Genomic DNA, 24,385 nt, shown 5'->3' on the forward strand with positions numbered 1-24,385 from the left:
ACCTGACAACTCTGGAATGATATGTCTCGTTTTAGGCCTCTTGCACACGATAACTCCTGTTTGAGTCTTTTTTTCTTTTATGTATTTGTACGCAATTTCGCACACGCGTGTGAAAAGAATGTATTCTCGCGCTTTTGTTCTGCACAGTAGGTAAATGGCCATTTGCGTGCATGAGGCGTAAATTACTGACCAAAAATTCAGATTTTTCTATTTTTACTGAATACACGGCGCTTGCTTACACGCCTGTGTGCAAAGGCACATTACAATTAAAGGGCTGTATTTTAGATATTAAAAAAAGCTGTACTGAGCTTTTTCAAGCTGCAGTGTGTAAGAGGCCATAGATGTATACTAGAATTATATTTACACAGATGAGTAACTGGCTTCTTGTTCAGTTAAAAAAAAAAGAAATAATAATGGAGATTTCACATTTAACAATCGCATTTATAAAGCTATAAGTAACAACTGAATACTAAACAGAGTCCATTTCTGCAGCTAGCAATAGTATTCACAGATCACACTACAGCCGGGAGGGGATTCACAATACGTTTCCAGTCATAGAAAGGCGAAGCCAACATGAACCAGTAGTTACTGGGAATCTGTCAGGATAAAAAAAAAAAAAAAAAAAATAAGTGGGGGACCCCCACTGCTGACGCTTTTGTTTCTCAGCACTATATCAGTTCATACTTATACAACTATTTTAATACATTTTATTTTAGTTTTAATGTGTTATCGGATGTTGTAGATGCTGTATTCTATTCTCGCCATAGCCCTGATGAAAGGGGCATCTGACCACCAAAACGTGTTGGAAAGTTCCCAACAATAAATAAAACGGACAATCTATTGACTCTTCGTTTTGGTGTTTCTACGTATCTTTTTTTTCTGGCTTGTTGCTTTTTTCTTTGCTTTCTTACTTAATCACTAACCCAGAACAATGCTGATAGGTCTATGCATGTTCCAGGTCAAAGACTCCATGCTGAAGGATAAAAGCAAAGAGCCCTGAGATGAGCAGTCCCACTCCCATACTTCTATTCTGACAGATTCCCTTTAAAACCAAAGTATCAGTGGGGTGAGGACACACTAGTGTACCATTAGCGGTTTTTATTTTTAGCTGGATGATTAAGTCATTAAGGTCCAAAGATGATCACAGAAATTAAAATGCTATCCTGCAGGAAAAGCAAGTTGGCAATGTAAACATTGCACCTCATCCCATCCTTTTGCTGTCCTCGGATTTTACTCAGCCATCTGCATTCATCCTCAAAGACATTAGGGGGTTGATTTATTAAAACTGAATAGTGCACAATCTGGTGCAAACTCTGCATTGAAAACAATCAGCTTCCAGCTTTTTTTTGTTGTCAAGGCTTAATTGAACAATCTGAAGAAGCTGATTGACTTCCATGTACAACTGCACCAGATTTTTCACTCTCCACTTTTAGTAAATCCACCCCTAGAAGTCGATAGTTAAAGGAAAACCTTTCCTTTACACATTAAAGAGTTGATTCGCCTTTCAGAAAAAAAGGAAAAAAGGTGAACGAACACTGTACACTCTCCCCACATACCTGGTCCCCGCTGCCCTTACCTCTGTGGGTGCTAAGCTGTCAGTGCCCATGCAGCCAGTGTAGCGGTCCAGGGATTTGAAATCCCCGCTCTTCTCCCTCTCCTTTCTGTAGGGCTTCCAGGACAGACTGATGGGTCAGTGCCGACAGAGCGTCGCTCCGATCCACCCTGTAGAAAGAAGGGGGAGAGGAATGGGGAATTGAAATCCCCCGACCACTGCTACTGGCTGCGTGGGTACTGACTGCTCATCACCCACAGAGGTAAGTACAGTGGGGACTTGGGTTGGATGTAGGGCTTTTTCATTTTTTTTGAAAAGATGAACATTAAAGTTAACAGGCCACAGTCAGAGAAAGCAAGTCCAAAGGGATGCTTAGATTGCTTTCCCCCAATGTCCTTCTCCCTTAAATGTAGTGTATGTCTAAACAAAAACAAAAAACCCACACACACGTAGTAAATCTCTGCAAAACACACACATTTCTCCATGTTTTGTCTCCAAAAACTACCGGAAGCACTGAACTTTGAGCTGAAAACGCTGCCTTTTGCTGAACTGAAATCCTGTTCTGTAGTCAAGCAGTGGAAAACTCCAGCAAGGCCTACAACACTGGTTGGGAAGTCGGTGCAGCAGAGGCAGCGTCGTCAGCTCACTACGGGAAGTTTGAATCCAACTGGCTTTGTGGAAGATCACTGGGAATTCTTATAGCAGCCCTTTTAAAGAGGCACAACACAGGGTAACATGAATGTATTGCAGAGGTACTGTGTGTGGTTTTTAAGGAAACCGGCGTTTTTTTTCTAGGTTACCGCTTAGAACTCCAAGTTCCTCTCGAAGGACTATAAGAAAATACAAAACCTGTCTTTTGTGTATATCTATACACGTATATGCTCCTGACTATATGTATATATAAATATAAGCTGTCAGGAGCAGGGCCCTCCTAACCCTCTTGTATTGAATTGTATTGTCACTGTACTGTACTTGTCTCCTTTTATTTTGTAAATTGCTGCAAAAACTGCAGGCATTCTTTAAATCTTGTATAACAATACCTCCCTGATGGGCAGCACATATTTGCATCAATTTTTGCTCTTGAAACGCTCTGCGGACCGCACCTGACACTTCTGTGTTTAATGGTTAGTGGGTCACCTCCTGGGAGCTTTGGCTTCTCCTGTTGACCCCTACATCACTACTGTGTCCTGTAGTGAAAGAATGGTGGTGGTGGTGGTGGTGGGGGGGGGGGGACCACAGCACACAGCCAAGTTTCAATGCACTGTCTGCCAAAGGGGCAATTCTAAAGCTTTCTCTATTAGAGGACTGATGTTGAGTGTTCTACATTCTTTACCTGGTGACAGGGTCCCTTTTAAACACAGCTTTCTTGGAAAGAGTAGACAGCTGCATTATAGCTCTCAAAGTCTGTGCACAATTTCACAGTACATTGCTGAACTCAAGGACAAGTCCTCCTGCCCATATATTAAAGCAGACGTCCAGTCTTGCACAGTCTTCTCTCCTGTACCGATCTTACTAACTCTGATTTCACTGCACATTGTGAGCTTTTCACACTATGCATTAGAAGCTGCAGCAAGTCAGATAAAATCTGCCTAATTTCCTGGCTGGAGGATGTCCATCAATATGGGATGGCTTACATCTGAGAGTCCTCAAGAACTCAGTTGGGTAATAGCCAGACCACCATTTCTAATTTTTATGTACAACATACTGACAGGAATGGTACCAGCTGATTGGCGAAAAGCCCACTTGGTACCAATATTCAAAAAAAGGGCGAGATATATTCCTGGAAACTACAGACCAGTCAGTCTAACATCGATAGCATGTAAACTATTGGAGGGGATGATAAGGGACTATTATCCAAGATTTTGCTGATGAATACAGTATCATTAGTAGTAATCAGCATGGATTTACAAATGGTCGCTCATGCCAAACCAATCTGTTGCACACCCACACAGGTTGAACTGAATGCACACTAGTGTCTTTATTCAACCTTACCAACTATGTAACTGTAATTATGTAGTCGTCTTCCCCCCCCCCCCCAGCCTGACTGTCCCATCCTTTTTTTTTCAATGAATTCTAATTCTTTCAACCATAGAGGCTCAGCATTAAATGTGGGCATTACATAGGGCAATCTGCATGCAAATCTAGCTTGCCTAGGAACCCCCACTCCACCAGAATGGCATCTGCACAAAAACCAGCCCACTGCTTGCATCAGGGCTGAGGCCTCTTGAGAGGAGCACCGACGCCAGGTGCTGTGACGTTTTCATCAATCTATGTACACCACCCTGCAGGCCCCTCCCACCAGTCATGATCTTCATCCTTTACAAAGAGAAGCACCGAGAGCCAGTGATGACATCACTGGGAGGAAATTAATGTAATTAAATAAAATAACAGTAAGATTTTATTTGAAAGCGTCTGTCATTAGTTTGTTGATGATGGGGGAGAGAGGAACGAGGGAAGGCAAAATTGAAGCATATTTTCAGCTTCAACCATCCCAACTCGTAACAAAAGTTAAAAAAAAAAAAAAAAAAAAAACAGATTTAGATATATTTTGAGTTCCTTCCGTTTTCAATCTTGCAACAGCAGGGAGTAACAATGGAAGTTTTACACAACATGGAATGCTAAAAGATTTTCCTTTTTTTTTGGTAAGCAGACTTCAGCTCTAATGTTAGAAGAGTCATCGCAAACTACAGCACTCGGGGGATTCTTGGTATCATTTTGCTCACTGCTTGAGCATATATATGCATTAATCTATAAATAATGCAATAGGACAGGTTTAAGATATAATGCATATTTACCATTTTCTTCATAAATAAATATAAAGACAAAAGCATCAGTTTATAAATTTGCTTTTCTAATATTTCAGCTACACTGGAACCCCAGTGTGTCCTCACCCAAACTCAAGTAATCATTGTTAAAAAAAGACAGTCACAACATGAAACATACGGTATATTGTACATGTACATATTTAAAAAAGAAAATAAGTTATTGGCAACTATTTCTCGTGGTTGATATCAGAATCCACCCACAGACACCTTTAATAAAAGAAAAAAAATGCATCTGCGGATCCCACACTGAGCAACACTATTAAATTACATATAATACCACTTGACCGCACTTGGTACCTCCAAGTGTACCCTGTCCAAAATAAAACAATGGGTTTAGATACACCCTTCATTCAAGCACGGGGAAGAAGGCTTTAAATAGAATACAAAGAATAACCTACCAAATAGAAGAGAAAAAAAAAAAAAGAAGAAGAAAACCGGCATGCTATGCTTTCCCACCACCGAATCTGGGCGAACCAACCTAGAGTAGAAAAATTAGCACCAGACGAAGAGAGACAATGGCAAAAAGAGGGAGCAGATTGGAAAACAAGCTGGGGAGGGGGTGGGGGGAGTGTCCCTGATTTACAGACGGAATCATGTTTTCAACACAGATTATTTCAATAAAACCAAGCATTAAAAAAAAAAAAAAGGTACAGCTTATTTACATAATAACATTGCTATGGAACACGTCGTGCATTTGCTGCGTTCTAGTATCTCTGGAGTTGCCCCAGTGTTTTGTAGTCTAAGGCTGCACTGCAAGACTTGGGCACAATTCACATTTAAATTATATGCAAAACTGTGTGCAAAATGAAGGTTGAGATTTGTACCATGGTATGCAATGGAGCGGTTCTCATCTATGCAGTTCTGGTGGCATTGACTATTATTATGCAACGATCACCATCTTTGCCTTTAGCTTTTCATGTATTTAACTGCATTACAAATGTAAACAGATAGAGCCCCATATAGAAAACAACTTCCCAAATCATATGCATCTCCTGGTTTCTGTAGTTCGTGTCTTTGGAGGACAAAGGATTGGTGACCTCACACGACCAGCAGACCAGGAAGTCTAAGCTGTCTTAGTAGGTCACAGAAATTTGCTTTAAAAGGTGCAGTACACATAGGGTTCTCGACTCCACATGTACAAGAAACTTTCACCTACTTTGTACAGATGCAGGAAGACTGAATTTGAAAGAATTTTAATGCGCCGCCCAAAACCAATTTAGGTTTGTAACTGGTTGTCAATAGGCTAAAAAAAGGACATCTTTGCTTGTTAAAGCAGAACTAAACACCCAATCAATATGAACCATTTTTAATCCTTATGTTGCTATCAATAGTAAATAGATAGGACGGTATATTCTCTTTATGTGTTTTACTTTTTTTTTTTTTTTTTTTTACTACACATTTCTTCAGTTGCTTCCCGGTTTCTGGCCTAGGCCCAAATGTTGTGATACATCCCAGAGGTCTTCTTCATGGACACTTTTTTTATCCAGAGGGGAGGGCTCTCTCAGCTAAGCACACCCTCGTGCCTGCATGCCTGAGCTGAGGGCAGATAGATTACAAGAAGTAAATGCTACATGAATCAACCTCCCTTACACAAGATGGGCACGGCCAGGAATGCCAGGGGCATGTTTTTCAAAGTAATTTCTCCGAATAAAAAAAGAGAAAAAAAAAAAAAGAGAATGGAAACATGAATGGATGGGCAAGTTTGTGTTGAATATTAAAAATGTATTAAACAGCAATTGTGCTGATCAGATACTGTTTAGTTCAACTTTAAGCAGCTTTTATAGTGGCTGTCCACTTTTCTGGCATGTTTGACATAATAAAACAATACAGTGAAATAATCAAGTCATGTTTGATACTTTTTCTGCTCATTCATCTCAGTCACAACTTCCTACAGGTTATGTACAGACCGTCTGTTAAAGCGGAAGTAAACCCATCGATTTAATTGTTTCAAAAAACAGTTACATTCCCGGCATGCCAGAAATGCTAACTGTCACATTGGTTGTGCTCTCAACCAAACTGTCAAACCATCCAATGGCTGGTGTCATAACTGATCACATGTGCAGCATCATGACAGTTGAAGATTAAACCGAGGCCAAGATAGACAAGGAAGCTGCCAAAAAACGATAGGAGGGTTTACTTCCACTTTAAGGTCCTTTTTGCATCTCTAACCTTTTGACCTATTTTACTAAATTCATTCTGACAAACTGATCATGGGCCACTATAATGACCAATCTGAACAACACCTTTGGCCATGCGTGGGCTTGCATTTTGTCAATTCTGCTGCATGATTAAAGATCTGTATGTCATGACGGCGGCGGCTGACCCGGTTACAGAACTCAAAAATAATTCTTCCTTTGAGTCTCTGGGTGTTGCACTTGTTTGAAAAGGTATGTCCAGCCAGTGTTGGATAGAACGAAGGAGGATTAGATTCCCTGTCAATTTTCACTGCTATCCAAGGCCTGGCAGATACATTTACTCCCCAGCTGACATTTTACCAGACAAGTAGTGAGGGGAACTCTCCAACAGGAGCACAGACAGAAATAAAATTACTTTTCTTTAGTAGAGTATGGGAAGGGTAGACCTCTCAGTCAGATTTTGCTTTACTTCCGGTCTGGTAAGACCTTTGTCAGCAGGACAGGAAGTGAGAGACAATCTCTCTAACGGGGCTCCGGATAGCAGTTTAAAAACTTGATATCACTTCTAATCCTTCAGCACTCCATCCAAAACCAGAAAAAAAAGTGTGCTGGCTGAGGTACATAACAGCATAGTGGGAAATATCTGACTTCCACTCTATGCCAATGCTCATAGCTTGCCCTGAACACTAGCGATGAGTCGATTTTTGGCACCACAAACACAGACATCCACCAAAGTAAAGCATAGTTTCACCACTATGGTGAGAAGATCTAATTCTCACTGAACATAAATTATTTAAGAACTTGGATGAACAACGGGAAAGAAAATATGTGGTAATTTTAAAGCATCACCTATGGGGATTTTTAAGTACCGAAGTTTGGCACCATTCCACGAGCGTGTGCAATTTTGAAGTGTGACATGTTAGGTATCTATTTACTCGGCGTAACTTCCGCTTTCACATTATGCAAAAAAATTGGGCTAACTTTAATGTTTTGTTTTTTTCATAAAGCATGAAACTGTTTTTTTTCCCAAAAAAAAAGTGTTCGAAAAATCACTGCGGAAATACCGTGCGAGATAAAATGTTGCAGTGACCGCCATTGTATTCTCTAGGGTCTTTACTAAAAAAACATATATAATGTTTGGGGGTTCTATGTAAATTTTCTAGCAAAAAAATGATGAATTTTACATGTAAGAGAGAAATGTCAGAATTGGCCTGGATGGGAAGTACTTAAAAGTTGATTATTTCAAAGTTTTACAATATCACATCTGCCAGAAAAGAAAAGTGCAATAAGTAATCTTAGATCTTCCTGTCACTGAATGTCCCTGTAGATGGGTTGAATTTTAAGCAACTCCTGCTGAATCGAATGTAATTCAAAGCACCGATGTCCTTGCAAGCACTAACTTTACAAACGTAGATGCAAAAATCTACTGAACCAGGTGGAAACTGGTCAGCCAGATAGGGACTAGATCCTATCAGATGCCGTCACTGTTCAGCAAAGCTACTGCACTCAGGCTGCCCGAATGCAACAGCCAATATTAGGATTCTTATATCTACGCTGTTATTAAAGTGGATGTAAACCCAATGTCATCCTTTCTAAACTAGTGCCATAGGTGTTATCTATAAGGATATATATGCCTCCTGCATGTATGTTTACCTGTCAAATGTCTTCCCTCTGTCTGTTATGAGAGCCGAAAAACTGCATATTCTGTGGGTGGGTCTGTTGTCTGGAGCTCGGTGGGTGGAGTTGTGATGTCAGACTCCCCGCCCACCTCTACACTCCCCTTGCCAATATGCATTTTCTCCTGTATATTTCTTACACTAAACTTCTGCTATGATCTCTAACATCCAGTGAAAAGACAGGAAAGTAACCACATGACTTCAGCATGTCAAATCATGCTGAGGTGTGGAACAGCCAATCCTTGCAGAGCTGCTGAAGAAAGGAGTGGGGGAGGGAATTAAAAAAATACTGCATGTGTCTTAGGCTAGTGCACGAGATATAAATCACCTGTCACTCACAGCAAGGGGGAGGATTTGACAAAGTTTTTCTCAGTTTGTCAAGATTTATCTCACTCAATAAAAGGGGATTGCTCAGAGATGGATTAACTCTGTGTGGCAAGGCTGGGCTCAAATGATAGGAAATATTATACTCTACAGTATGATAAAAAAAAAAAAAAAAATTCAGGTTTACATCCACTTTAATTTGGATTGGAAAAATCAACTGCTTTTCTCTAATTCAGGCTAAACAAGAAAAAAAAAAAATTGAGGTACCGTATGTGGTGACCTTTACAATACAGATGACAGGTATAAAAGTTTCATTTGCCTGTCAGCAGAGGTAGCCAATACACTAAGTATGTAACAGATCAGGATAAAGCAGCCAGTATCACATATAGTGTTCTGTATCCAGTTATCCATTTCCCCTTACACAGACCCCCTTCGGGCTTTGTTCTGGTGTCAAACTTCCTTTGTAAAGCATTCAAAATGTATACAGCAGTGAAAGGGGTTTTGTTGAACTCTCAGATGATCGCACCTGCTTATATCTACAGGAAACCTATAAGACTGCACTTGTGTGTTCAACTGTGATTGGCTTGATGTAAATAATCTTATCATATGTGAACATTTTAAAAACCCTTGTTTCTAGGTAGTGGTTGAATTTTACAAGCACAGGGGGTCAAGATAAATATACTTAACCATATAAAGGTTGTGATTTCAGTTAATTCTGTTATAATGGTGTCATAACTGATCACATGTGCAGCACCATGCAAACTGCAGATCAAAACACCAAGATGGCAGCTTCCTTGACTGTAAAGGATAGGAAGGTTTAGTTCCGCTTTAGCCATTTGCAAAACAAATCAGCCTAAATAAAAGTCTGGCAGTACCTGTGTACTGTGATGAGCAGGAAATACCCTGATTATATTTTACACAGAAAGGTTTGTTAAAAAACAGGTCATGATAAGCTACTCTCAGCTTTCCACGTGTACCGGTAGGCAGATCGCTACAAAACGTACAAGAGCTCATGAAAGTGTGTGAAGTCGGGACAAGCCCCAAAAGACCAGCTGGACTTCCGGCATAGAGCTCCTATTGTTGGGGTTTATTTAGGCATCACTTAAACTGCTGTCCTGTCGCTCTTGGCCATTAAGCCCACCCTTCTTTCTAGGTCTTGTTTCTAATAGTATACAAGTGTCTATACTATCAGACGACGGCAGAGAAGGGAACCACCTAGGGGGCACAACCTGATTAAAAAAGAATAATAAATCTAGACCTCCTGACTATAGCATGATACAAATATCACAATGTGCTTCAATGTGCTGAAGACTCACTCATTTGGCTCCTGTGCCATGACCTTCAACTGGATAATAGACACAGCCTGACTCCAGTTACATCTCATGTGCATAAGAGCAGGTAAAAAAAAAAAAAAAAATTAAAAAAAGTAATCCAAACATAAATAGAGACGATGGGAAAGGGGCAGGCTGGTCCAGGAACATTCAATTGGTCTAATATTTACAATAAAGCAGTCCTGTCATGTTCTCCAGCGGCCCGTTAAAAGAAAGAAAAGCGGACTGTTGGTTTCTAGAGACCCAGCGGGCCAACGCTGTTCTGGGTGGTGATGGACAAAGTTCCAGAAGGTGATTTTTACACAACTTCTGCAGACTGCAAGCCGATTTTCTCTTCCTCCTCTAGTCAGTCCGTGTTGGGTTTTCTGAGTGAAAACGGTAAGATGTTGAAGTGTTTACTTAGCTGGTTAACCTGTAAGAGAAGAAAAAAAAAAAACAGATGGTGAGCCGTGAGTGACAGTTTGTAAAACCATCAGAGAGATTTACAGGAGGTCAGTTTTGCATTGGTGTATATCCATAACACAGGCAGGATATTCACAGAATCTAGATTATAGACTGCTACCTTCAGATGATTTGACACTGGCAAAGCTTTTGGACATGCCCCCTTGGGCGTACCTTTATAACCCTAACCTTACTCTGTGGGATCTAGGTTTTTTAAGCAAGCAAACTAGAACAACTTAGGAACAGAGGAGAGGGTGGCCTGTGTCCTGAACTGTACTATAAGTATGGAATGTATAGGCAAGTCAAAATTCCTTTTAATTGTACAGTAAAAGACACTAGGCTAGAGACTCATAGATCCTGGGACAACCCCAAGCAATGAATTAGAGAGATGGGCAACAACAAGGCAAATAGAACTGAGCAAATGGGCCTAACAAAAGACAAGGACCCAACTCAGTGCTGAAGGCTGCATCCGCAGAGGCCTGGACATCCACCCGGTAGAACCTGGAGAAGGCATGAATTGAAAACCCAAGTGGAGGCCTTACTAAGTTAAGCAACAGACACTTCATTTACTTATATTGAATAACCCATGCTGACGGTGGTAAAAAACCTGCGCTGAATAGAGCCTATACCTGGTGACTTTCAAAAAAAAAAAAACTTAACAGTGCATAGGTTGCTGAATTATTGCTTTGAAGATGAAGCCTGAAGAGAACAGATGGTGCACCTTGCATTTAGAGGAGGTAGACACCCCTGAAGAGGGTCTTTCGAGTTTTCTGCTGAGGAAGGAGGACCTTTACTCCTGTGACTTCCTTTATGTACTTGTCACAAGCATCATTAAAGAGATGCCGTTTACGGGCAGCTTCAGCCGACCAGTCTTTCAGCCATAAAAAGTCTGTGCATATGGACAGAAATGAGAGCTATTAGGGAAATCTGTGCCATGGACTTCTAAAGCCTCAAACACAGAAGAGTAAGGCAGAAGGTAGTGTTGGTCAGTGTTCCACAAGAGTTTGCGTCTGGAAGACAGAATTCTGTTGATTGTTAGTTCAATTAGGTGCAGTTTGACAAACAAATTGCAGCAATAGGTGCTTTTAGGGCTGGATCTGTAAGAGTAAAAAGATTTAATAGTATCTCAAATGTTTATAGCCATTGCTATAAGTGAGGGTACTGCCCTGTGGGGAACAAAGAATGGTACAGAAGTGGTATAAGAATGTTCAAATGTGGAAGTAGTGAAGATATTAAGACTCATACTTGCTATAAGGCTACAGTAATGTTCTGATAATAGGCAGAACCTGTCTTACCTTTCCATGTCACCAATTGCTGTGTGGGTCCAGGCTTCGCCTGCTACAATTGGCGTAACCCACTGAGGGGTCTGGGAACCATAGTAATGGACCTGTATAACACCTGCAGCTAGCTACATGCATTGCACTCAGTATCCAGGTGAGCACCCAAGCAGAAACAGGCTATCCCCACAGCATGGGGTCTGGGTATCAGACCCTAAGGTATCATCGAGGTTGCACCGATGCAGTGCTTTGCTTCTATTGTTATAGTAGAAGGCTATGAAGAGTTGATTGAAGGATTCAGAGTAAAAGAACTAGTTAAGCATAGAAACTTCTCAATAAGGGAGAAGAGATCCAGCAACTAAGAACTCTAGCAAAAAAACTGAGATCTTATGAAGTGGGTTCGAGGGGGTGTCCAAAAGCTTTGTCGGTGTCCAATCACATGAAGGTAGCAGCCTATAACCCAGGGTCTATGGATATCCATCCTGGGTCCTGTATTGTACAATTAAGATAAAATATGTGCAGTACATTGCTGCAATACATGTATATTTGGCCATGCGTTATCACTTTAAAATAGCCGGCCTGCACAGTGTGTAGAGACAGAGCTCTTGAAAAAAGCAGCTCTAAATGGGTGCCTACATCAAAAGGAACAGACCGAAGGGGCACCCTGCCGCTACGGTCCCTGCAAGAATTTTACCAATCCTGTGGTCACATCACAGGGGATTAATAAAAATGGTTTCTCACTACAGAAAAATGTACAAGACAAAATTCATGCTAGGACATGCTCTACAGGGGGAAAGGCAAATTTGGAGGAAAATGTAGGTTATTCCTAGAGATTGTGTCAAAAGAATATATTTTGCGCTAACCATATAAAGATCCAAACAGGTGCAGCTGCTCGTGTAAGTCAAAAATACAAAAAAAAAACCCCAAAAGAATAATGGAAAATTACAAGTGCGCCACCAATGAATATATATCGTGATACAATGTATACAACAGCTTTATCCACGTGATTTACCACTATTTTTGTGAAAAAATAAAAATTGTGATACATTGTTGTACCTAGTGTTTATATATCACAAATAAAGAGCAACTAAGTTACTCTATATACTAGTAACCTAATACGGATGGGCTGTCTGTGTGCATCCGGCCGGTGCCACAGACTGTTCTTCTCCAGAGAACGTTTTTCCTTGATCTATATGTGAGTGTATACTTTATTTTATTATAATAAAGCCGTATGATTTTACACTATCGGAGCCCTCCCCTTCTCTTTTTATGGTTACACTACTCCGCTGAGGGTAAAGTTTTTTCCTGGGGATCCTTCCATCTGCACCACAGTCGCTCATGTCCCATTCCAGCTTCCATCTTGGCTTTATGGTGGTCCGGAACAGCAGGATCTAACAGCTTACTCAGACCCTCTGTAACGGGTGGTCATGGGTTTCTGGTAAGCGGCCAGGCACTCTATGGTGGTGGACCCAAGCACTTATGTTTCCATATAATTGGACTTTCACTGGATTCTTATATCTGGGCTTTTTAAATAAATTTGGGTGTTCTTATATGGACTAATATTCACTATTTTTCAAAGTTTTGCACAACTTATTGCAGCCTTTGTTGCTTACACTTTTTTGCATACATCTTTCTTTGGACATATGACTATATGCATATTTGTATTTTGGTTAAGGTGATGTTTGATTACCTTCATATTTACATTCACTGTGTTCTGTCAAAAGCGCGAGTCATCAGTTTTACATTGTTTGTGTTGTGTGTCTGTGTCACATATAGGATTTCGCAGCTTGTTTTTTTATAATTTACTTATAATCACTTTTTTGATGCGCAGTTATTTCCACGTTTCTTTTTGATCTAAAAATTATTTTACACACCCTGTCTGTCAGTTATCCTTGTAGTGTATAAAATAACCTAAATGAATCCTAAAAAAGTGCAACAAATACAGTACAGTGCAAAATAAGACCCCTTTCACACAGACGGTTTTCAGGCGATTTAGCGCTAGAAATAGCGCCTGTAAACCGCACCCCATTCATTGCAGTGTGTCTTTTCACATTGGGGCGGTGCGCTTGCAGGACGTTAGGAAAGGTCCTGCAAGCAGCATCTTTGGGAGCGATGTATACAGCGCTCCCAAAATGCCCTCCCCATTGAAATGAATGGCATATTTTCTGGTTGGGGGAGACAGCCTCCCTACTTCCTGCTGTGTGCTGGCTTTCACTGTGGAGCATGCTCCATTTGAAATGTTAGTGGCGCGCACAGATTGAGTAAGTTTGTTTTTGTGATGTCACGAAGACTCAGAGCGAGGTGTGGTTGTATTAGAGATCCATATAGTGAAAGAGATGAGCGAGGCTTGGACAGCGACCAGATGTATTTATAGGGATGACAGGAAGAGACACCTATGCCCGGAAGAAGTTCTATTGTAACAAAATGTGTTAAGTAAAAAGGTTTATCTCTTGTCATCGCATTTAGATTGAACCAACGTCCTTTACTTTGGACCGAGGAAGATAGCATGCCATTACATGGGTACAATGCGTTACCTAAATAAAGCCGATTTTTAAGGATTTTACACTATTGGCATTTATCTTTATATTGAAACATCCTACTGGACATCTTGCTTCAGCAGCGGAAGTGTACCGTTTAGAGGTGACTGCTGGACAATTCCTCTTGTTCTTTGACGTGGAACAGCAAGCGTGAATGGAACATATAAGATACACAAGCCTTATTTGACCCTCACAATAGGTGGCCAATACGCTCTGGTAAGTGTACATCCTTTATTGTGGTGGTTATCACAAGGTGGAGGAATTGAATGAACAATCGTTCGTGCACTTTTTATCAAAGTGAAGGCATTACACTGATGTCAGTTGGAAGACTCATCGTTTTACATTTATATTTTTGTTTAGCGCAACACTTTTGCTGTACATCTACTGAAATGAATGTCTAGCAACTCAGGCGCTTTTAACCCCTTCTTCGGCCACTAGTGGGAGTTAAAAGTGCCCCAGTAGCGGCTGAAAAGCGCTGCTAAAATGAGCGATGCTTTACTGCTAACGCTCGAGCGGCCCCAGTGTGAAAGGGGTCTAAAATGCAAAAAGAGCTCAAAATCAATGACAATATGTGATATATACAGTAAATTTCATGAAAAATCTAGTCCATAAATGTAGCGATCCAAAAATGTATAATCATCCAAAAATGATAAAAAGTATTGCAAATGCGAGCGTGATCCTAGTTGGTGCACTGGCGGGGCAGGGACGCTAACGTCAGCATGCCAACTGGGATCGCACTCGCGGCTCTCATTTGAATGCAGCGGCCGGAGATGATTCAAAACACACAGATGCTTTTATTCCCTAGTGTCGGGTCTGACGCTTATAAAATGTGAGTGGATTATTTTAGTATTTGTTCTAATAAAGTCTTTTAAAACAATATACTGTTGGAGCCTCCTTCTTCCATTATATATATCGTGAATCGTGCAGCTCTAATATATTTATATATATATATATATATATATTTATTAATATTAGAGCTGCACGATTCTGGCCAAAATGAGAATCACGATTTATTTGCTTAGAATAAAAAGATCACGATTCTCGCAACGTAAAATCTTTCACATTATACAAATAAAAAAAAAAAAAAAAAAAAATGGGCTAACTTTACTGGTTAGATTTTTTTTTTTAATTCATTAAAGTAATTTTTTACAAAAAAATTGCATTTGAAAGACCGCTGCGCAAATACAGTGTTTACAGTGTGACATAAAATATTGCAACAACCACCATTTTATTCTCTAGGGTGTCTACTAAAAAAAATATATGTTTAGGCGTTCTAAGTAATTTTCTAGCAAAAAAAAAAAAAGATTTTAACTTGAAACCAACAAATGTCAGAAAAAGGTTTAGTGTTTAAGTGGTTAAACTTTTTTCACTTACACTGGAAGTCTATTCCATTGACAAATGGTTACAATGTTTATACTTAAGATCAACTGATAAAGAATGTTTTGTTTCTTGGCAGACTGCCTGTTTTTTCTCTTCCTTTCTTTTGAGGGCTGTGGCTTTAGAAGAGCAGAGAGAATTCTTTGCATAGAAAGAATTGTGAAACACTTTAGTCAAGATCGCGATAACGATTCTTGGCGATTAATTGCGCAGCTCTAAAATATATATATATATATATATATATATATATATATATATATATATATATATATATATATATATATATATATACACACACACATACATACATACATACACACACACCTCACATTTTTGTAAATATTTTATTATATCTTTTCATGTGACAACAGTGAAGAAATGACACTTTGCTGAGACCTTGTAACACTAACGAGTCACATGACACCGGGGAGGGAAAAAGGCCAATTGGGTCCAATTTGGACATTTTCACGTAGGGGTGTACTCCCTTTTGTTGACAGTGGTTTAGACATGGCTGTGTGTTGAGTTACTTTGAGGGGACAGCAAATTTATATTGTTATACAAGCTGTACACTCACTACTTTACATTGTAGCAAAGTGTCATTTCTTCAGTGTTGTCACATGAAAAGATATAATAAAATATTTACAAAAATTCGAGAGGTGTACTCACTTTTGTGAGATACTGTATATATGGGTCGTGGACCCGGGATCTCGAGAGGACAGCTTGCAGCCAAAATAGTGATGTGGAACAAAGCATTGAGTGCTTAAAAGGCACAGCTGCTGGTTAATAAGTTTACCAGCCATTTCATCTGGCGAGTTTGTTTAGTACGACTGGTGGAGGATCACACTGGGTGGCATGTTTACACATTTGATCAACATCTAAAAAGGAATCACTGAGTTTCACTATTTTTTTTCACATTGATGAACTTGTATTAAAGCGGACTTCCACCCAGAAGTTGAACTTCCGCAGATCGGATTCAAATCCAGGTATCTACTCCCACTTCCGGGGAAAGATCTACGCAATGTGACTCCTCCCCCCCCCCTTTCTGGGAGATACACAGATCCCAGAAGACAGCAAGGACCATTCAGAAAGCACAGTGCGACTCACACGTGTGCAGTAGGAAACAGGCTGTGAAGCCATAAAGGCTTCACTTCCTGTTTCCCTTAGTAAGGATGCCGGCGCCTGCACCCGGACCCGAGCGACGGGTAGGCTTCGGGTGCTGATATCGCGGGCTCCCTGGACAGGCAAGTGTCCATATATTAAAAGTCAGCAGCTGCAGTTTTTGTAGCTGTTGACTTAGTTTTTTTTTTTTTTTACCCAGGTGGAACTCCACTTTAACACTTGCAATATTTTATCATTTTTGGACGATTATAACTTTTTTGGATCACTATATTTTTTTTTTCATGAAATTTACTGTATTTGTTGCACTTTATTTAGGATTAATTTAGGTTATTTTATACACTACAAGGATAATTATTGACATAGAGGGTGTTTAAATAAGGACTTTGAGATCAACGCTGCTTTTCTTCCCCTTTCTACATCACTATTTTTGTTTTCCAAAAATTAGGGGGCTGCGATCTGTAGTTTTACTGAATTGTTGCACCCCAGTTCCCATCTATGATCTTTGGCACTGCACTGTGTGTGTTGCCCCTGCATGGGCAATTTTTTTTTATACCTTACCCTGAAGATAAATAAAAAAAAACAACTGAAAGGGAAAATGATCTTCTGAATGGGTACAACGTCCAGTACATTCTTCTAAGCATGCAAACCAGGAAGAGCTGCGATAGGGCCTAGTAACTAGAGAAAGAAGCCTTCCGCTTTACTCACCACTGATACTCCGTAGTGTATGTGTGCCATGGTTACTAGCACTGTCAGTAGAACTAGCAGGAGAGCTTCAGTTTCATTGGCGAACCCTGAGACCACAACAACTACCACTAGTGCCAAGGGGACGAGCAGCCAGGTTAGGGGTTGGCATCTTGTATTACTCATCTGACATACGATCAGCTTACACTGCAAAACAAACAAGAACAAAGACACATTAGGGAAGGCAGAAAACTCTGTTTTGAGTTTTGCACTAATAGAAAGCTACTGGGGTACAAATACAACCCAGAATCTAGATTGGATTAGAGACTCTACAATACAAATACATTCTCCATGTTTATGACCTAAACCTAACATATACAATGATCAATAATAGTGCATCTTGAGTAAATGGGGGGTTGCAAATTAAGTGATTCTTGAAATGTTATTTTTATTATTACACCACACAATATCTCTATACTTTACCTGCAATGGAATCGCGCAGAAGGGCCCTAATCCTCCTCTTCCCATGGGGGCACTTGTGCATGCTCACTCCCAAGCTCCGCTGCTGCTTCCACTGACACAGAGTGGGACTCGGGCCCTCCCCCGCCACTGGCTTTGATTGACAGCAGATCCCGATGGCCCAGCAAAGCCAGTGAGATGCGAAAGTGTGGGGAGAGAAGAGCTGGAGACGTGCACAGCAACGTGCACAAAACCGATGCCTAAACATTTTTTACCTTAATGCAAGGAATGCATTAGGTAAAAAAAATAAAACTAAAAAAAAAATGGTTTTAGAACCACTTTAAACCCATCCCAAAATATAGCCATGTTAAAACCGTTTGGTCATCTGTTGCCAAATGCCATTTGCTGAAGCAAAATCACTGATTAGTCTCATTATTTCAGAGTGATGGTGTAAATCGCATCGTACACTAAGGCCTAAGCAAACCTTTGTTTTTTTGCACATTTTGAGGCATAGCCTAGGACCCCTTTCACACTGGGGCCGCTCGAGCGTTCACACTGGGGCCGCTCGAGCGTTCACGCTAAAGCGCCGCTCGTATTAGCGGCACTTTACCGCTGTTTAAGAGGCGCTTTTTATTCCTGGCTAGTGGCTGAAGAAGGGGTTAAAAGCACCCTTGTTGAGGTGCTTCTGAATCGATTCATTTCAATGGGCAGGGCATTTTGGGAGTTCTGTATACATAAGGACATAAGCAGGGTGTTCTGTTTGCAAACGCAACAAGAACAGAAAAACCCCAACGTGATCTGAAAATGCTGCCTCTGCCGCACTCAAATTCTAAGCAGTGTTGTCATCTCTGCTGGAGATTTTCCCAACTACACAACATACCACAGCCACTTTCCTTATCTCCATAAGGGAGGGGTAGGTCTGTAATCCTGCAGGGGAGAACTACAGAAGGAATGGCAACACCATGTGGGATATCACAGATCATGCTGCAATCAAGCTGTGTACGACTACACAAAACACAACATATTTTGATTATTGTATTTGTATAGAATTGGATAAAAAAAAAAACAAAAACAAAAAACAAACAATCAGTTTCTCTGAGGAATGCCCCTGCTTGCATCAGCAATACTACAACAGCTTTTCCTGCATTTACCCTTTACACATAAGACCTACCAGTCTCGTCTGAAGTAAAAGAGGTAGAAAACTAGCATGAAATGTGATAAAAATAGCATTTTCAGTCCTAAGAACATGCTGTCCCCTGAATGTGCCTAACTCAGAGTAGCCTGTAGGCTTCTGAAAAATGACTTACAGTAATATTGGCAAAGGTGGTCCCCACCATGTAGTAGAAAAGACGAGGGTAGGCATCCAGGATCTTAGTTGGAGAGGCAAAGATCCAGATTGCAGACAATATGAAGAGCAGCACAGGAGAGATGATTGGGAGCATTGACTCGTATAAAGTTGTATGCTTCAAAGTGTTGTTGCGATAACCTCTACAAAGATAAAAGAGTTAAATAAGTTATTACAACATACAAAACAAAGCTAGACTGTTAAAGAAAAAGAAACTGCTAGCACATCTGTAGGAGAATGGAGTCACTAAGTGTCAGTGCAACCACCGTCTGCGGTTAGCAAAATGATAAGACATTGAGCCCTGGTTCACAATTATGCGATGCAGGAAACACAGTGAATCCTGTGCTTTCCCCGCACCGCGTAGCAATCGCACGGCGTCAATTCGATCTGCTGCAGGTGTCAATGCTATCTTAAAGTGTTACTAAACCAAAAAACATTTTTACCTTAATGCATTGTTTGCATTAAGGAAAAAAAAAAAAAAAAAAAATGTAATTTCTCTGGGGATGTCAGAATCGCATTGCATGGTGTGGAGAAAAAAAAAAAAAAAGGGTCCCATGATGTAATACTAGACAAAAGTGGTTTGATCATTACCTCTGGTGGGTTGTTAGATTTTAAGATTAGAAGTTTAGTGGACACACAAGAGGTGTGAGCACTGTGGCGGAAGATATTGTTTGACAGATAAAGCTTTTTGCACTTTATTGGAGCACAGGCCACTTCAATGCACTTTTTTTTGCACTAGACACAGATGAATTCATGGATTTGGAGAATGATATCACATGGGACTTATGTAAATTTAGTATTAAATGATTCTAGTGCATTATGTATATCACATATTGATTACCGTATATACTTGAGTATAAGCTGAGTTTTTCAGCACTTTTTTTGTGCTGAAAGTGCCCCCCTCGGCTTATACTCAAGTCAAGCACTTTTCTGGTGCAAAGAATGACATTTTCCGAACCGACTTTGGGGCCCCGTATCTCGGGACCACTTGGTGATAGGACCCCCAAATTTGGTGTGCAAAACCAGTGGAACTAGCACTACAACATATCCAGTTGGGGTTCCTAGCACCAAGTGGCCCTGAGATACGGGGCCCCAAAGTCGGTTCGGAAAATGTCATTCTCTGCTGCAGAAAAGTGCTTGACATTTTCCGAACCGACTTTGGGGTCCTGTATCTTGGGACCACTTGGTGCTAGGACCCCCATCTTGGATATGTTGTAGTGCTAGTTCCACTGGGTTTGCACACCAAATTTGGGGTTCCTAGCACCAAGTGGCCCTGAGATACGGGGCCCCAAAGTCGGTGTCCATCTGCAGCAATGTCTTTTCGGGACCCTTTGGGTCCAGAGACCCCAAATTTTGGCTGCAGCTAGGGGACATCTAGGAACCCTTACCTACCAAATTTGAAGTTCGGGGGACCTATGGCTGCAAAATGGGCACAGTGAGGCTGCAAATGGGCATTGTTGACCCTCTTTTCCCATTTACAGCAGCTGCGCATTTCTCACCCTAGGCTTATACTCGAGTCAATAAGTTTTCCCTTTTTTTTGTGGTAAAATTAGGTGCCTCGGCTTATATTCGAGTATAATGTACGGTAAGTATAAAGTATTTTTAGTTACTCATTCACATATGAATTAAGTACAATAATTTTCAGTTTTATTTATTCACTGTAGTTTACGTAGTTAGAGTAGTAGCAAGGCCATATTTATTTGTGAGGTGTAGAACTGTGTGAGAAACGTAGTGATCTATACGTAAAAGCAGCACACTGTACACGCATTACACACAGTTAAGCACACATGTAACCCGTGACAGTGTATAATGTTATCACTGTATTCGTGTCACTGGTGATGTCGGTGGCAGTTAGTTCCCCCCAGCGTCAGTTAGGGTCAGATTGCCCACCACAGTCCCATTATAAGTTGCTGATCACCACCATTGGTAATATGAAAATAAAAATTCCAGTATATATCCCATAGTTAGTTGTAGGCGCTATAACTGTCACGCAAGATCAATATACGCTTCTTGAGGCTTTTTTTTTTTTTTTTTAAATCAAAAGACATGTAGCAGAATACATTCTTGCCAAAGAAGAAAGTTGATCTTTTTTTTAAAAAAAAAAATATTGGATAGCTTTTAAAGCAGAAAGTAAAAAAACTGAATTTCGTCATACTTACCTGTAAAATCCTTTTCGTTGAGTACATCATGGGACACAGAGTCGGGCTAATATTCATTACCTGCTGGGTTATACTCCATCTCCAGGTGATTGGACACTGGTAGACCAAAAGGCCTTTAGACAGGAAGTGATCCCCTATATAACCCCCCCCCCCCCCCCACAGGAAGAACTTCAATTTTGTAGCAAGCACTGAATCCTCAAAAAAGAGGGGAGGGATCTCTGTGTCCCATGATGTACTACACAAAGAAAAAAAAATTTACAGGTAACACAGAGTCAGGCTAATATTCATTACCTGCTGGGACATCCCAGAGCAATAGCCTTGAGGGGAGGGAGACGCTCTGCCAAACAAAAGCCATAATAACTTATACGGCAGCCTGCAGTACACTGCGGGCAAAAGCCGAATCCTCGGCTGCTCGAACATCCACTTGATAAAATTTTGTGAACGTATGCACCAAAGACCAGGTAGCAGCCTTACAAATCTGAGCCACAGATACCTGATGGCGAAAAGCCCAGGAGGTTCCTACACCCCTGGTAGAATGACCTCACCCTAAAAAGGGGATGAGATTTATGTTTCAGACTATAGGCCTGAATGATCAATTGACGGACCCAATTGGCAATGGAAGCAGCCTGCCCCTTCTTGGGTTCTTTTGGTAAAAGAAAAAAAAAAGGAGTCCGATCCTTAGATCTCTGCATATCTAGACAAATAAACCTTGACTGCCCGAACAATGTCCAAAGAATGCAATCGTCTGTTCCGCTGAACGAGGCCGAGAGAAAAAAAGAAGGCAAAAATAATGTCCTGATTTAAATGAAAGGCCGATACCACTTTTGGCAAAAAGAATGGAACAGGTCGTAACACGACCCTGTCGTGGTGAAGGATCACGTATGGTTCCCTGCACGAAAGGGCCGCCAACTCCAACTCCCTTCTAGCCTAGGTGATGGCCATCAGGAAGGCTAGCTTGTGTGACAGCAAGTCTAATAGAATTTCCTTAATAGGTTCAAATGGTTGCTTCTGTAACACAGACAGCACCAAATTCAAGTCCCAAGGACACATAGGTGACCTAATTCTCCCACGAATTTCCGAGGATGCCATTTTCTGGCTTCACACCAAGCAATACAAGTCTTCCAGACCTTATGATAAATCTTCCTAGTGACCGCTTTTCTAGCATTCACTAGGGTAGACACTACTGGTCCCCAGATGCTTCAATAGCCATGCCATCAAATTTAGAGATTGTAAATTGGGGTGGAATATAGGACATTGAGACAGTGGATCGGGACGACATGGAAGTGTCCATGGCCTGTCTATTGTCCGTCTCACAATCTCCAGGGACCAGGACCTTCTGGGCCAGGCTGGTGTCACCAAAATGACTGGAACCCCCTCTCCCCGAATCCTGCGCTACAAAATGTGAAAGGAGAGGGACTGGAGGGAAAGCATAAACCAGGGAGTACTGGCTCCATGAACCTATCAGAGAATCTGCTCCAATTTCCAGAGGATCTCTTGCCAGTAGGTTAATCTCTGGCCATCACCAACGTTGGTAAATTTCCTGGAACACCTCCGGTTGTAGGGACCATTCCCCCCGGGCAGATCTGCTGGCAGCTAAGATAATCTATATATAATAGAAAATACCGCGCTGGAGCAAAAAAAAAATATATAAAGCGGCAGTATACAGTGTGACAACACAAGATAACAATAATAATAAAATAAACTGCACTAAGTATCCTTTAGTGGATATTGACATAAATATGATGTATAGTCCAAATATCGCTTAGGGTAAGAAAAGGCACCACAGATCCTCCAAATGGTACAACATGCATAGGAATGGTTAATAATCCAAAAGATCACGACCATAAATTGCCCTTACCAGAGCGCAAAATATATTGAGCAGACGGCTTAAACCCAGCCGGGGCCTTTAGGGATAAGGATCGATCAAATCTGTCAGAGTTCAGGCGCAGTCCCCTCAGTTCATCACGAAAGAGAAACAAAAATGCTTGCCATAGTATAATATTGTTTTGCAACCAAGTTAAAAACACACCTGAAACCAACACCCTATTGTGCATATGGGATAAAGGTGATAACCCACCACCACAGCTGTAGATTGTGCTTACCAAATCTCAGGCTTTAGTATTCATTGAGCTCTATATCACTGGGAGATCGGTGGCTGTGTTAGGAAATCCTGCTGCAATGGTGCCGCTGTAGTTGCCGGGTGTCTGTGGAGATGAAGCCGCCGCTTGCTTTGCTGGAGGGGGGTTTCTCCACCGGGCAGAGCACAGACACACACACACACACACACACACACACACAGGGCAAGGGGAGAATCCTCGCTGTGTGCAGAGCTGTGCAGCTGCCAAAGCCAAGGAAAAGGACGGATGTGTGTGGGGGGCACACGGGGCTCACTCGTGCTCCCGACTGGTCCCCCCTTAGTTAAAAAAACAAGATTGGAAATGAAGGCTCAGATAATCTGCCTTCCAGTTCTCTACTCCCGGGATACTGACTGCCGATATAAATCAGCACGTTCCTCTGCCAAGGCTAGTATATAGTTCCCCTCCTTCAGAGCTGAACGACTCCTGGTACTGCCTTGGTGGTTTATATAGGCCACTGCAGTGGCATTGTCGGACTGAACCCTGACAGAGCAGTCCTGAAGCTCCACCGTCCAGGACCGTAGGGCCAGAAGTACTGCCCCCGTAACTCCAGGACATTGATGGGCCGGATCTGTTCTGTCCCTGACCATTTCCCGAGATAGATATATATATATATATATATATATATATATATATATATATATATATATATATATATATATATATATATATTTATTACACACACAATACATTAATAAAAAAAATAATATGCATAGAATGCTGCTGCTGCAGTAGCAATGCAGCTCATTAATGAGTAAATTATCCAACTTGCTCATATGTACTGATCAACCTAGCCATAAATATCTTACCATATAACTTACTTAATAACGTTGTACAGGCTCATAGGAAGAGTGACCGTAACTGCACAACCTGAAAAATAAAAGGAATAGATTTAAAAAAACATATAAACAGCAATCACATTCTTTCAGAGCTGTTTAGATCTCTAAATATAATCCAATCTTGCTTTCTGAGGGATGGTAATTTACAATTAAGCTGATCTTCTGAAATCAGA

General features: G+C 41.0%; 1 protein-coding gene across 2 annotated transcripts in view; it reads right to left on the minus strand.

Moving 5' to 3' along the window:
- Positions 1-420: 420 nt before the first annotated feature.
- SELENOI (selenoprotein I) overlaps positions 421-24,385 on the minus strand; it is an 85,469-nt gene continuing 61,504 nt past the window's right edge. The window contains exons 7-10 of one of the 2 annotated variants that reach the window (XM_073625205.1): positions 24,195-24,243; positions 19,042-19,222; positions 17,300-17,482; positions 421-10,255 (exon numbers count right to left, since the gene is read on the minus strand). In XM_073625205.1, the coding sequence (XP_073481306.1) occupies positions 10,142-10,255; positions 17,300-17,482; positions 19,042-19,222; positions 24,195-24,243 (527 nt within the window). In that variant the 3' untranslated portion in view covers positions 421-10,141. The remainder of the gene's footprint in view (positions 10,256-17,299; positions 17,483-19,041; positions 19,223-24,194; positions 24,244-24,385) is intronic. The other variant, XM_073625206.1, reaches the window with a different exon arrangement.

The sequence above is a fragment of the Aquarana catesbeiana genome, linkage group LG04, assembly GCF_042186555.1.
Source record: "Aquarana catesbeiana isolate 2022-GZ linkage group LG04, ASM4218655v1, whole genome shotgun sequence".
Taxonomy (NCBI): Eukaryota; Metazoa; Chordata; class Amphibia; order Anura; family Ranidae; genus Aquarana; species Aquarana catesbeiana.